Raw genomic sequence first — 16536 nt, forward strand, 5'->3', positions numbered from 1 at the left:
TAGAAAGCTAACTTAAATGAGAGAGGTCACATAGCACAGTGCTTACAGCAAGAGCAGCTGTAACACATTCATACAGACAAACCTCCCTCAGCCTGTGATTTGAGAGGAGCTCCTAATAGAGATTCATAGGAGCTCACTTGAATATAATTAAGGGTCAAACAAGCTGAGATAGTGGCTCTCATTATTGATACTGATATATGCGTGGACCCTGATTGTATTCATTCTAACATATCATTCATAACCATTCCCAAATATTGATTTGATATTTTTATTACACATCAATACTTGTATGCATATTTTATAGATAGAGTTGTTAATAAGCATGTTATTAATTTTGTTTAAATGTTTTACAATGATGACCGATGAACTTAAGTTGAATCTGGGTGACTTTCCTAAGAGGACAGTGGTAATCCCGACAAAAAGTGGGTCAAAACCATTCGAGATTTTTCCCAAAATAGAATTCCCTGGATATCTATTTTTTCTCTCTCTATTGAAATGCTAATAAATAAATAAATCCATGAACGTATTTATATAATTATAATAAGTTTGAGCAATTTATGGGGACAGTTGCAAAATCTCTATTCTTCCTTAAAATTGAAAACACAAATGCATATTTATTCACGCTTCACAATGAGGTGAATATATGAAGACAGCAAGAGCAACAACAACAAAAAAACAGACACACACACACACACACACACAAAACTGTTAACAGCACAAGCACATATTCACATGCATTAATTTGCAACTTAAATACTCATATTTTTGTCTGTATTTTTTTAGGAATACATTTAACATAACTGGAGAAACGTTAAAAATGATACAAATAAAATTAAAAAAGCTAATGTGAAAAGTTGCTCATAATATAACAATAAAAATAAAAAAATACACTACCAAACAATCAAAAAATATACAAAAAATAAATAAATAAATATATATATATATATATATATATAAATAAATAAATAAATATATATATATATATATATATATTACCATACATTAATCACCTTTTTGATTTTACATTTAGCTTGGGAAAAACAGCTTGGGGCCAGAGCACTTCATTTTATATGTAAAAAAAACTTCCCATTACAGAGTCCTACGCAATCATAGGCGGCTCTAGCGCTCTCACACGGGTGTGTCTAGTGGGCGGAGTGTCGTTGCCCAGCCCCGCCTCCAGCCGTCATACCCAAATGAGCCGGTGGCCTCTGTGTTTTCTCTACACAAAGATACACAAGCGCACGCCGCGAGAGACTAGCCGGACCGTTGCTGGATACACATGAGCTTCTTCAAATTCGCAGAAGAGACATCCACCCCTCATAGCGGTTTCAGTTTGTCAAGAGTGTTTGAAGAAAACTTTAAGCTTATTCAAAGGAATTATTGTCTGGAGCTGGGTGTTGAAGAGCAAACGCGTGAATGAAGAGCATCTATACAGAGTCAGTGGTACCCAGAGCACCAAACACTGGACAGGACCTTAATACAGATGGATACTTTTTTTGTTGAGGTGGGTGGAAAACTTAAACAGTTCACTGGAACCATCTCTCCATGTTTCCTTTGTGATAGTGCTGCCTTTAAAATAATGTTTCTGAGCTAACTTCAAGTTTTGATCACTTTGCCATATTTTACTGTCACGAACTAAAACCTTTTAACCAGAATAATTTCAATAATAACATAAAAAGTATTTCATATATATATATATATGAAAAGTGAAATATATATATAAATTGTGTCCTTTGTTGTAGAGTCATATATATAATGTGTAAAAAAGTATATATATATATATATATATATATATATATATATATATATATAAATTGTGTCCTTTGTTGTAGAGTAAGTATAAACAGTAAAATTGTAAGGGAGTCCCTCTCACATTCATTACCAGTTCAGAGGTTATTTAACACCAGTTCTCTGCCTTTGAAGATCACTAGTGCTTGCAGAAAAGCGGTGCACAAAATACCATCTTGATCCAGAGTAAAATGATCATAAATGCCCCAGTGAAGACCCCCAGGATGTGTTTCATGCCTTCCTCTGTCTGCTTTGCTCTTCAGTCTCTATGTCAGCATGAGAACAAACCTGCTGGCAATGAAATCTCAGACCTCACACACAATGCATTGACCCACTGCAGCAGTATTAACCAGATATTACTGTACAGATTTTGGATAGCCTTAAAAAAAAAAAAAAAAAAAAAAAAAAAAAAAAACCCTTCCAATATTTCAGACTACCAAAGAGTAGATATTGAGGTCAGTGTGTTAAACAAAAGAAAAACATTTTAAAAATCACAATATAGTTGCAGTCAGGTTTAACCAGTTACTTTTTGCACTGCATGTGTTGTTCTCTCCAAACTTTGGTGGTCTATGTTTTGAAGAGTCTAATTAAAAAATACTTATTTGTACCTCATTAAATAGGCAGCTGTTTTCCACACAACCCTTTTACTTTTTCAGACAGAGTCAAATATTCTGTATGTTGTATTGTGAGATATGAAGCCACATATAAAGTCAGGCTTTCATTGCAGAGCCTAAATGGAAAGCGTAATTAAACATCTGTCTGGGGTGGATGGAGGACAGAAAGGGTCTGAGACGCATCTAAGATTAAGACCTTGGACCCAAATGCGTGGATCCAGCCAGAATGAAGTAGCAATGCAAACATTCCATGATTATTTATAGTCATGGGATGCTGTCAGGAGGAAGTTCCCATTCATTGGCCAGTGTGGCTGTAATTAATCTGAAACATTTTAAGCATTTTAATTCAGATCTAAATCAGAATTATTGAGGCATGAATTAAAAGTATGGTTTGGAATTATTAAAACAATGTGTCTGATAATCAGGATGGATTTTTCTGAGCTGTGACCTTCACTTCTTGTATTCTTCACTTTGCTTATAATTCAGGGTTAAACTAACACTCCCGCTGTTATGTTTCACTGATACGTCAAAGCATTGCCTTCCTTCCCATCTGAATCCACACTTGGGACAAGGCGTAATGATACTGCCAAATCCCTAGCTTTCCCTTCAGGCAGTGTTCTCTCTGAGACAAGCCCTTATCCTTCCTCTGCCAGCTGCTGAGTCACTAAACTATTGAATACTCAGAGTGTGTCATTTAGATCATCCTGCTGGAGCTGACCTGTCCATGGCTACTGATCCTTATGACTAAGTTTGGTTGCTCCCAGACAGACTAGTGGGTTCATTCACCCTGGAGAGATTTATGAAGCATGTAGGCTTGTCATTTCGTCCAGCTCTCCCGTGATAGTCTCATCAAGACTTTAATGTGAGAGTTAACCCTGTGTTCCCCAAGAACAGTATATATAGGGTGTTTTGGAAACATAAATTAGAAACATTTAGAAAGCCATTAAAAATGTACTAACATGAAATTTGCATAATTGGATAATTGAACTTGGTTTAATGTTCAGAGTGTTGTGTTCACTGTTGATAAATGCAGTTGTAGTAACTAAAACTAGTCATTCTTCGGTAATGAGCAGCATATGGATATTTCAGCTGAACATTTTTTACATATTGCTACTCTTGCATCATTTTTGGCTATGCTGAAGTAAAGTGAACTGACATGTTTACCTGTTGTAGCTTATCCATGTTATGCTGAAATAGATGTTGACACAGTCAAAATGTGTAACTGGAAAAGTGCCGTTTCATTCAATGATTTCAGCCTTGAAAACTATTTCATTAGAAACTGATTTTTTTTTTCAGCTGGATATTTTCAGTTGCTGAAATTTCTGTGTAAGTTAGAATTCCGCTATGTGTTTTTTTACAGCATATTTGAGGAAGTTTTTCCTATATTGTATCTATTTAAAATTATTTCTTATATAAGTTGAAAATATAGTGCCTTGTACCCGAAAAATGCATAGTTGCGTCAGATAAAAGTATACTTAAAAAAAAATTATAAATCCCACATACTACTCAAACTTGCATCATTATAAAGTTTTGGAAACAACATTTTGGGCAATCAACCCTCCTTCAGGCTCAACATAAAATGACCGAAACATTGCTAATAAAATTTTGTAATGTTTGAGTAGTGTGTGGAAGTTCTTTCTTACACAAGTTTTTTGGTAACTGACTTAAAGCCTTTAAGTATAATGCATTATAAAGGGTTATTAAAGGGTACAATACATTATAATTATTCATGTGCATTGTAATACATTATACCTTCGAAACTGAGTCTTGCAATTACTGTACATGATAATTTACTCTGGCACTCATGCCCATCCATAGCATGCAGGGATGTTTATGTCTCTCGCTCACATACTGACCTGAGGAATGCAGCTCATTCCTCAGACAGCACATGCATCCATTCATTAACAGAACCACAAATACATTTCTGGCTCAGTCCAGTGTTAGCTATGTTAAAAATATCCACTTCCACTTCCGAGGAGCAGCCTAAAAAAAGGATCAATGTAGTGATCATGTCGCCTGGAACAACAGCTGACTTGCTTTAAAAAAGGAATTCCTACTTTTAAATTGTCTCTCGAAAGAGTGTCTCCCATCCAACACTGGATTCCTTTTCCAGATACATTCCTGTCCTGAGGATCTCATTCTCTTTAACCCTGACCCGAGATTCCAAGCCATGCCTCTTGGTCACCCCATAGCTCTTAGATTTGAAGTTCCTCTGGTTTGGGTTTCATACTATTCTTCTCAGTGTGGCTTTGACTTCCTCACACAACCTCTAATGGTGCTGAGATGTTGATGGCAACTGAAATCGTATCTTTTCCTCTTTGCTCTGTTGGGTGTACTAGACAGGAAGTACAAAACAATAAAATAGATTTTTTTTGTGTTCCTGTTCCATGCCACATCTATTTTGTTTGTCCTACTTTACATGGGTACATATCTTCTTAAGGAGAATACATATATAGAGAATGTTTTTTGGTGTTTGCATGTTTATTCTTAATAAAGCTGTTCTAGGTTCCAGGCACCCAGTTGCATTGTTGTAATCTCTTGTGATATGACTAATCAGTCATAGGATTGACTGTAGGTGCTTAGTAAGTGCTTTCGTCAATTATGGATTGTCCTCTCACACGTGCAGGAGTTATATCAGTTCAAACCGGATTGCTAGTTGATCCAGTTCTGAGCAGAAGTGGGGCTACATGTACAGCAACCATCCCAAAAGGTCATGTTAATCCCTTTCACTGTGGCCTGGAGTTTAGAAAGGCTGATTTATTCTCAGGACTGACTTATTTATTAAAGCTTGTCTGTCATATACAGTTTTTGTGTGTGGATATTGACAGGATATATTCTTTGTGACCAGTTTTTGTTGGATGGTTTACATGGTTATTAGGTTGTTGTGTGCATCTGGATGCAAACCCAGATGGACCCCAATCCAACTCTTTGTTCACTTTGTGGGCTTAATTGGTCTTGTGTGGCCAATCTGTTGATACATTTTAAGTACCTTAACTGCCTAAGTTTGCAAATGCCATTCTTTTTTTATCCTAAAAAGACTCTCAGATGTTCTCATCACAGTATGGCGGTTTTGGAGCCCTTTTGGAAACGTTCAGTAAACCACAATGTCCATGGCTCAAGAAGTCTTAAGCATGACTCAGTAAGAACACATCCCATTTGGTGTGCTGTATTGAGTTTATTTGTTTAAGACATACATTTTGATCTACTGAATATAGTAAGTGTTGTTCCTTTTGTTGCGATCAGGCAGTAGACTGTTAGACCCAATGTTTTTTTTTGAATAATTAATTAATACATTATAAAATCACAAAATCCCAAATCACTATAGCATTTTTTTTTAAAGAACACATTTTGGAGTCATTTTTGACTATTTTAGCTACACTATCAAAGGCATTAATGGCAATGTGCGGGACAGATTCTCTTTAGCCACACTTTGCAATGTCTTTTAAAGGGTGCGGTGTGTGTAAATAGCGCTTCCTCTGTCATCTCCTTGGAGGATTATGTGTGCACTGCACCCCTTCCCCCTTCATTTCTTAATACTGTACCTCTGCACTCAGTTGTATCTCCATCTGCCGCCACTTCTGCCCCCTGCTGAGGTACAGCGGCTGTGGATCCTTGCCATCAACACCAAATTGAGCTTATTGAAAAGGCTTTTGTTTTGCCTAAGGGGCAAATTATGTGAAAGGAGCTGCCAGTTTGTGGCAATATACCATTCCGGCAGCTTGAGGACTATTAAAGGTTGTCTGGTTGAGAGACTTTTTGGTGGATAGTGTTTGGGTTGGTTTGTGTTTTTCATCTTTTCTGTAGTTACGATATGTTTTGCATAGGCAGAAGGGCTTCAGATTTAGCCACTCCATTCACCTTCATATGAAAATAGTCATTATGCTAATTTCAAAATGTGATCACACCGTTCATTTCATTTTAGTCATCTTATTGTAGACAGTCATTTGTTTTCTGTGCTTTATTTTTTTCCTAAAGAGCAGGATCTTTGATGGTGAGCTGCATTTAACAGATTTTGAGATCTGAGATCACTTTCTGCTGCTTTAGACCTGTGAGAGTTCATGAAAAAACAATGATCTGCTAAAACCCTTAAAGAGGAAGCTCAGCGACTTGAGTTTTCCAGTGAGAAAGATTCATAAATGTTTAAATGTTTTGGCATAATAGAGCATCTGTACAATTATCACCCACTCTGGGCCAATAAATTAGTGAGGTAGATCCACCTTTTCATAATAAATGTACCATCCCATCCTTCCTGTCCTTCTGGTGACGGTGCAGCATTATTTATGTGCCCCTGTCAGTGGCTGTAGCTCGGGGCACTGAGAGCAGACGGGTGTAGTAGACAGGCTTTAAAAGCTCTGATTAACACAATCAGTTCTTGTGCTGTAATCTGTTCAAAAGGACGGTCCCCTGACCAGACCCCAGAAAAAATTCAGAGGGGGCCATGGAAGCCCTCATTTTTTTCACTGTCTATATCAGACCAGGTTTCCAAAAAAAAAAAAAAAAACAGAAGAGCTGCTGGGTATGGTTAATTGTGCAGGACATTTATTTTGCATTTGTACTTATATATTTTATCTAATATTTGACAGTGTTTGCTTATATATTGTACTCATCTCTTTAAAAAAATTAAATAAAATATATATATATATATACATGTTAATAAATATCTTCTATCCGTAAGAAGATTAAGCAGTTGCACAGCTGACATGTAATATCATCCTTCAGTTTAAGCTTGTTTAATGTCAAACCTGCTATGACCTCACAATGATTTGTTTCATAATAGTTGGAATATTACTCTGTGTTAATGCTAGCACACCACCTGTGACTTGACCTGGACTCTACAGCTCCATGGCTGATATTTTTAAGCTGGTTATGAAAAATTTATGTTGCTGGTATATACAGGATTTATCTGTCTTCTGTGGTATTTTTTGCAGTTAATGAAATGTGTACACAATGCATACATGCTATGCAAAAACAAAAGTCATTGATTCTCATGCATCAGGCAAGCACTTTTGAGCTTCTCTTGACCATATTTGATGCACTCTATGTATATGCATTGATCAGTGTTTATTTATGAAAATTACATAGCCTGAAATAAATATGTTCATCATATAAAGTGATTGTGTTAAACTCAGTTCACATGGATTACTTTCACAATGTTTTATGAACGTTTTAAAGATGTGTAAATGTTTTTGAGGAAAGAAATCTCTACATTTTTGTCCTTAAAAACAAAAGTCTTATTACTTTATGTAATTGGTAACAGAATTTTTATTTTTAGGTGAATATCAATTTAATTGAAGGAGATTTCCATAATCCTCACTTACTTGGAGACCAAGAGTTTCTAGAGTAAAAAAACAAACAAACATGTTATTGTTTATCCAGCCAAGATGGTAAGTTTCCTATTTTAGCACAAGTTTTGCCCTGTGATTAAGACATCACAGAGGGACATCTGTGACATGTTGTAGAATACAGTCATAGGTTAAAAAAACGGGTTCAAGCATCCTGCCATCCCATTATATTACCTTAAATTGAGTTCCTCTGTATTGTTGTGAAACCTACCATGTTGAAATAACAGTAATACATTTATTTATATGTGAATTTATATGTGTCTGTTAATGGTGTTTAAATTGGTTATAGTCATCATTAGATGATCAGCAAGCTAGCTGTGTGCTGGATGTGGCAAAGCAGATTTAGCTTGAGGCTTTGCAGCCCCAACCAACTCCTCCATCAGAGAAATACACTTCTCATTATGTTCTCAGTGGGTAGCACGACCTGTGTGGCACTATCACTCATATTTGCTGATGTATTAGGGATGTTGGGATAGTTTTAGTTTTAGTTTTTTTTTAAGCAGAACACCAGTAGCTAAGCGATTCCGGGTGGCATATAGCTTAAGAGACTGTTTAATGCTGAATTGAAGTGTTTGCACTTTAGTCAACATTTATTGTTTTTCTGGCTCTCCACATTAGAAGGAATCAGTGCATAATGGCAGTAATCTGACTTAGATAAAACCTCAACAACAGCTGTTGCACAGTGTGTGTGATGAAGGTAGATGCAGTAGAGTGGCATCAGGCCCATCAGATACATTTGAGATGCTAATGACTGTGGGCAGAACTGTATGTCTCCATCACTTCCTCATGGAGATGTTTCGGTACTGGAGAATCTTCTCTTATGTGCTTTGTCAGCTGAGGGCTGGTCTCTTAAAAAGGCCAATTATATCTGAACAGCTGTTGTGTCTGAATATTACAACTGAGAAGATCTGCCACATCAGTAAGAACTCATTCCTCCCCTCTCATTTATTTATATGATTGCATGTGCTCCATGTTTGTGGTTAGATTCTGTACATAGAGCTACAGCTGTTTACAAAATACTACGCAACATTTTGAGATTGTTGTTCATTTGAATACACTTTGCTTTAATATAGCATTTGACTTAGCTTAAGTTGGTAAAGGAAGTGTTTGGACACAATTTGTCCAACTTCCAGCATCCAGTCTTCACCACTTAAGCCCAAATTGTACTTTAGTTTCTCCATTTGATAGCATGAACAAACACGGGCGCTCAACACTTGCACACTAGGAAGTTTCATCCTTGCGTAGTGTCTACACTAAAGAGTTCTGCAGGTATGATGTCTTCTTGTAGGCCATAAACCGGGAAACGAGTCCTGAAGTCAGTTAGTTTTTTTTGAATGGTATTTTAGTTAAATACCTGAAATAAGGTCTGTGGTTAATACAAAATATTTAAAGGTTTTATTCTACAACAAAATAATGATACCCTCTTAATTTTCCCTTGCGATTTTTTTAAAAGCTTTTACATGTCTTGAAAACTTTCAAAAAACCTAAAAGTTTTTAAATGACTCTTTTATACCATTTCAACATATTACTCTCTAAATATAGCTGATATGGCATTAAAATGGCAACCAACCAACCAGCATTTACTTGTCTTAAAAAAAGGCAGTTGCTTAGCGCCTAAATTGGACTGCAGAGGTTGTTGGGGACATTAAACATCATCGCACCCATCAGGTAAACTCACTCACTAGTTAGCCTTTATACCCTCATTGTGTTTATACTCACGTTCTTGCAGAATGAATGCATTCCGGATAGCATACATACAAAAATGGAACTTGTTTTTTGTAGTTTTAACAGGAAAGAAATACCATGGAAAAGGCACAGTCTAAACTGCTTTCCTAGGTGGTTTGAAATCAAATTTCATGTTTTTTTGTCATTCATTTGGTGATGGATTATGTCACATTTCCACCAGTCAGCGCTCTTTTCAACAGTCCATATCGCTTGCTTAATTGTGGTACCTGCAGCACCAAATGTTACCTATTTCCGTTTTCCTTTTTTCATTTTCAAGTTGTTTAGAATACAATACAACCTGTCATGACACTTAATCACCGATTGCAGGCTATGCTTTATGCAAATCAGTCAAACATCTCAGTTGTAAGGTTAATACCATTATAAGTGTCACCATCTCACAATGCTAATAGCACTCTGTTTTTCTATTGTCTGGTCTGGGAAGTGTCCTTCCCCTGGGGCCAGGATCTCTCCATTAGCTAATTTCTGATCAGCTGCACCTTCCATCATTTATTCATACTGCTGTCAGCCTGGTGACGGAGCGTCAAGGCTGTTTATCTGATCCTTTACAAAACACTTCTCCTTCTCTGACTCTCTTTCTACTGTCAATTCAACTGTCAATTTACATGTTCTAAATTCTTAATGTTGTAAATGTCAACAAGCATGATGTAAGGGCGCTTGTCGCAAATCATTCCTGAAATATGTCCCAGAGTTTAAGAATGTTTGAGGTCACCATTAGGAATCTAAACATCATTTCAGTTGGGACCTTGATTTGAGGTGAGGCAAAGCTCTCACTGGCTTGCATGATGTCATGCACGTCTGGGGAGGTTGGGGTTAACACAGGGTAGGGAAAGCTGTCTTGGTTTCACTTGGTGGCCACGGTAGCATGTGACATACAGTAGGCATCCTAAGGTACAGTTTCCCCTCTTGCACTAGATTGGGCTTGCATTAATCTTTTGTGTGGTTCAGTTGCTTTCGTCATGTGTTTTAATGGAATCCAGAGTTGGACTATTGAGCAGGTGGTTAGACATGTGCAAAAGTACGTTTGAATATTGCATTAACTGAATGAATAATCATAATCTTAGAAAGCCAGTAGAGGCATTTATGTTATGTTTATAAATATATATATTATATTTATGTAGCAGTAGATTTCCATTTCAAATAATTGAAGTTCTTTCGAACTCTCTATCAAGTAATCCTGAAAAAGCAGCACAACTGTTTTTTAACAATGATAATAAGAAATGTTTCTTAAGCATATTCTGCATATTAGAATGACTTCTGAAGGATCGTGTGACCCTGAAGACTAGAGTTGTAATGGCTGCTGAAAACAGGGTACGTCAATACTGTTTAAAAATGACATATGTTGATCTGCTAAACTTTGCTGACCTCACAGGCTCAAGTTAAGTAAATTCAGTCCATCTAATCAGATACCAACCAATTGGCCAATTTCTCTTCATTTCCGTCACTCACTATTCTGTTGATCCAATCCCTGATCCTGGATATCTACAACTTAACTTAAAACTTTCCAGTGACTGATTTTAAATATGAAAGTGCAGTTTTTTGTTATCTTTGAACTGTCATCTGTCTTATTTCACAGTAAATGAGCAGTTGGACCAGTAGAAGTCCTAATGGAGGAGAAAATGTTTGCTGGAATGAGTTCAAAAAAATGTTTTGCATGTTTTTTTTTTGCTCTATTACTGTCTTAAGATAATTACAAGAAATATAGCATAGTGTTATGCAATTCACAGATTAAACCAAGATTTGCTAAATTGTATGTGTATGTATGTGTGTTTGTTAATGTGTAAAGTCAGTTGAGTTTCATCAGACAGTTTACTCTTCAGTAGAGCTCAGGTCCTCAGTAATGTGAAGAGCTCTTCACATCTGCACAGCTGCACTGAAGGAAAGCCAGAGGTCAGCGGAGGTGTCACTATTGTTATGATAATCTGAATAAGTGTCACTACTTGAGATCTAAATCAGAAATCTCTTTGAAATGTAGTCTTAATGATATTTGGGAAGTCCACAGGAGTTCTTCTGAAACAAGTTTTTTTAATCAAAATGTCTAGTAAGTTCCCTGTCCCTCTGTTTTTGATGTCTCATCAATAATCGGTCATCCCAGGCTAAGTGATAGTGTGAGCGGAAAAAAATAAATTAGCTTAGGACTAATTGGCAAATAACATCTAATTATGTGGACGTTGATTAGTTTTCTTTTGTTGACTTGATTGGATCACTCGATACTCTTGGTCTTGGGCTTCCTGCCACAAGGATAAAGAGACACGCCACCTTGCACTGTGTAGTCTCATTAATGTTTCAGGCTCATTAATTAGCAAATCTCCTCCAAATTTGGCATCGTTAAACACACAGAGGTAATAGTAGCCCTTTGTGAGGGTTCAGAGTGATGGAGCGTTTTAAACCTTATTTTCTGTTTTAAAGGGCAAGGGACCATTTTACTCTTCTGTGTTAACACTGAAGAGTTACTCTTAAGAATTAAGATCTTTCTAATTTTTTTTTTTTTTTTTTTACAAAACTAGATTAGTCATACTGTAATTCAAGTAGTGTCAGATTATTTCTTCCGTATTGTGACATACTTCTGAAAGATTATCGGAAAATTAAAAAGTGTAAGGTGGCGACTTGGTTCTGTCCACTGTTTGTAGATAAAGGCAGATCTGAGCTTGCAGTCGATTGTAAGAAAGATGTGGCTTTAAGCGGACTAAACAATTGGAGAATCCAGAGACTAGTCTGTCATTTCACTGGAAGATGAGTTATGACATTCTGATTAAAAATGACAAGATCAAAACATAAAAAAAAAAATTAAACCCATGCACGGATGAATTGGTCATAATGATATCAAAGATATGTAGAGTAGAGCAGAATGTTAGTTTACTATCCGAAAGGAGCGGATTAATGTCTCCGACTATAATATACAATATAATATGAAGGAGTTATTTTGTTTGCACGTGTGCTGCTGTTTGACAGACAAAACCATGCTTCATAGTTGCTCAGCTGGCCTTTGTTGAGGGATTTCCGCTCACCTGCCCTCTGGGACCCGAGCATGACCATTCTGCTTTGAGACGGCCGATGTGATGGAAAGGTGGGGGGAGGAGGGGATGAAATGATGGAAGTGGAGGAGAGAATAGAAGGAGGAGGAGGTTTGTGTTTCTGTGACCATCTGTTGCCTATACAATACGCCCCGTGCACAAAGCAGGTTTACACTGCTGTCCTTTCAGAGGCATGCATCATGGAGTTGGCTTCTGGAAAATCTGTTAACCTCACCACATAATCGATGACATCATATAGTTTCCAGCAGTGCCAGTGGAAACATGTCTGGTCTTAAACGTTGTTATTATAGTGGGGCTTTTATAAGACTTTCAGATTTATTCATCTCCTCCTTTGAGTTCTCTCAAAATAAATATGAAATACAGGACCACAAAGAAGAACCCATTGTTGCTGTTTCAGCATGATTTAAAATAAGATTACATGGTAATGCAGTAAAAAAAATGTTTTGGGAAAAAGATGTTTGTTGAGCACAATGGCTTTACTTGGCCAAATGCTACAAGTGCAATTTATATCTGTCCATTCTGCCTTTATATGGGGTCATGGGGGGAAAGTCACATGTTTTGGTGCTCCTTGTGTGTCCTTGATTAGAGAACATCTGTTATTTGGCTGTATTTCTCTCTGTAGTGCTTGTTTGGTGGTTGTTTACTATCCCAGGTCAAAGAGTTTCTATGATAATCTGCTCCCTAGATACATCTGGGATATGTAAAAATGATTTTATCATCCACTGGGCTAAATCTGAAAGCCTGATTGCTATGAAAAGTAGTTGCATACCTCCTCAACAAGCCATCCGATTAGAGGTATTATTTTTGACCATATAGACAAGTTACATGGTCATGTGTAATTTTTTTTTGTCTGTTTTTTTCATAATGCATAACATGAATTATTTGAGCATTCCTTATGGAAGCATCAAAATTATCCTTGAATATTCCATGAAAGCTAATCCTTATTTTTCTACCACATAATGATAGGTTTCAGCAGTCTGAACCACAGTTATCTACATCATGAAGAAGTTAAGACATTAGTCCTGCACTATGCCAGCATTTTATTATTTATATGTAGTAAGTAAGTGACCAAACCACAGTACCCATTTATTCATGGTAAATACTGCTGAATTATTATCCATCATGGAAGATTTTTGTGATTTACCTTAATTTGCAACTTTCATATTTTTGTTTGGTTGTTTTTGGTTGTTGGTTTCATGCACTATTGGTCAAAAATTATGCCCTTTAGCTGCTTTAATTGTATTCCTGTAAGTAAAGTTATTTTGTTGTCTGGAGCTGATTGTGTTTGGGCAGTGAACGCCTGTGGCACACATTAACTGATGGAGGTATTCATATTTAGCCTCACGCATGTGTGATGATTGAACATGTCAGAGAATTTGAATGTTCGCCTTCCTCTGCTCGTCAAACAATGGGAAACACATTAGCATACAGTTTAAACCTCCCCACCTTCTTCTTTTCTTCAAGCCCTTTTAACTCAGTCCCATAGTCCCTGAGCATTAGTGCTACATTTAGCAAGGCTTTGAGACTTTTTTTTTTTAATCTGAAAAAGATCCTGTTAATACAGGACATGATGCTGTGTGGCACACATGAAAAAGAGATGACATAATGATAAACTTCTATAGTAGTAAACAGGAGTCTAGATTCAATATAGATTTATTTAAAAAATAAAATAAAACACACACACAGACAAAAAAAAAAAAAAAAAAAAATACAAAACTGTGGACTGTGGAAATGCAGCACCACAGTCTGTGGAAAAGGTCCATGGAAGTGAATGGTGACAAGGTGTTGTCAAGCTCCAAAAATGACGAAAAGCGCCACAAAATTATCAGATAAGTGCATACAATTTGTACACTATATTCCAAGTTGTACAATTTCATGTGATAACCTTGTGATGAACAAACTGAAATCTAACCACCATTTACCACTTTTATGTTACTTCACTGGTGTCTTTTGTCTTATTTTGGAGCTTGACAGCCTTTGATCACTATTTGAAAAAAGCAGCATGAACATTCTTATAAATTTCACCTTTTGCATCCAACAGAAGAAAGTAAGTCAAATGGGTTTGAATACTGAAACATCATGATTGTGAGTAAATGATAACAGAATTTTCATTCGTGGATGAACTGTCCCTTTAATGAATGCCTTCACTTGAATCCTTGAATGTGACTGACCTCATTATAATCCACGTCTCTTTTCCAGTGGATCATGTGTCTATGATCATCTTCATACAGTGTGTTTTGGAAAGAGTGGATGTAAATTGTGTGTGCCTGCACATGCTGCCTACGGGACCAAGTTGTGTTGCACATGTCAGGTCATTATCAATAGTTAATGAGGATTGATATCTCTGAGCTCTGACCTTGGGGCTTGGGTTTCCTGGTGGAAGCCGCTCCCATTGATCCTTTGGTTCTCATGTGCTGTTGGACAAACTACTCTCTCAACACTCCATTGGCCGTCTGAATGGCTGCGCTGTGAAGATTTATGCCTGTCAGTGTAAGCGTGAGGGCCATCAGAACCTGGCACACCATACACACTAAAAACCCATTTTTATATGCTAACTATATTTGTTTTATTCTGTTTATTATAAGCATGCACTGCAGTTCTGTCATCTGCCGCTTTAAATGTTTGAGCTATTTAAAGTCAGGTGGATACTGGTTGGCTGTCAATGTTTTTATCGATAATCAGCTGAAAAAAAAATTGCTCTGAAAGTGATTCCAACAACATCGCTCCTCTGCGTCATTATTATTATTATAGTTGTGGTATTAAATGTCCCTATTCCTCTAGAATTAAATTTTTTTTCAAAACTTTGCAGTTATAGTTATTGTTATAGTTATTGTCCTTGGTGTTAACAGCCCTTAACACAGTGTTAGGGTTCACAAAAAAAGGAAATGACTAGTGGTCTTAGCAGCCAGACTTGTGTCTTCCTGTTTTTTACATCTCCATTTTCTGCATTCTTGGCCTTCCGATTGAAAACATGGAAGTTGGCGGCTTTGTTTAAAGGATGCCACACAATTAGACAAAAGCATAGCTGGACCACCCTTTCACTGCAGCTGTTTTCATCATCAGAGATTTTGAACAAATGCCAAACTTTAAAGACATAGTTGCCATTACATTTCAGAGTGATGCGACTTGGGTCTTGGGACTTTATTGACTTGGAGCCGGTAAGCAACCACCCAGAACACCCTAGAAACCACTTAGCAATGCCTTTGCATCCATATAAAACACCCTATTATGGCGGCAAATTCACAAGCAAAGGCCCCTTCATAACACTGAAATGAGAAACAATCATGTCTTTTTACACAGAGACAAGTACAGGGTTTGGTGCTATCAAAGGGCTTTACTTTGGTTTGCAGCATGTGCTGTTGGCATGAATAGTGTTCTGTGCTGCCCATGTGCCAACAATGTGTGTTTAAACCCATTGGGAGGGAGCTTTTTCCCAGTCAAATGCATCACTTTATGTCTATGAAATGAAAGCGTAGCGAGATGGAATGGCTGTGATGCATTAATGATGATAAAGGAAAGACCATGATGGGCTGTGGTTGAAATTGCTGATTGCTATTGGATCAATTGAAATTCCTCACATATATTCTCTCTGTATTATCTTGTTCTGTCCTGAGCTCTTTTTAGAAGCACATAATGTTGTCTGCTCCATATACATATATATTTCGTTACATACATATCTCTCGTTGGTCTGATTGCTTCTATTGTTCTCATTTGTAAGTCGCTTTGGATAAAAGCGTCTGCTAAATGATTAAATGTTAAAAATATTTCATTTCTGTACCAGCTGCAATAGGAAGGAAATGTCTGTCTGTCTTAAGCCAGATTTTTAATGCTTGTGCCTTTCTCTGGCTGTTCTTGATTGGTCTGCGGTATTTTGTGTCTCATATGGTCTGTTTGTCTGTCTTTTAGGGAGCTCGTGTGTGGGTGCGGGATAAGGAGCAGCTCCTGCCATCCACCGTCAGCTGCTGTGATGACCGGACCCTCATCCTCACCACAGACTATGGAGAGGTAAGCAAG

The 16536-nt window shown here is 37.0% G+C and overlaps 1 protein-coding gene across 1 annotated transcript in view; it reads left to right on the forward strand.

Moving 5' to 3' along the window:
• Positions 1-1210: 1210 nt before the first annotated feature.
• The window catches only part of LOC109051227 (unconventional myosin-X-like), a 65713-nt gene continuing 50387 nt past the window's right edge, over positions 1211-16536 (forward strand). Inside the window, exons 1-2 of the mRNA XM_042763453.1 lie at positions 1211-1504; positions 16429-16527. Coding sequence (XP_042619387.1) covers positions 1484-1504; positions 16429-16527 — 120 coding nt within the window. The 5' untranslated portion in view covers positions 1211-1483. The remainder of the gene's footprint in view (positions 1505-16428; positions 16528-16536) is intronic.

Source organism: Cyprinus carpio, chromosome A9 (assembly GCF_018340385.1).
Source record: "Cyprinus carpio isolate SPL01 chromosome A9, ASM1834038v1, whole genome shotgun sequence".
Lineage (NCBI taxonomy): Eukaryota > Metazoa > Chordata > Actinopteri > Cypriniformes > Cyprinidae > Cyprinus > Cyprinus carpio.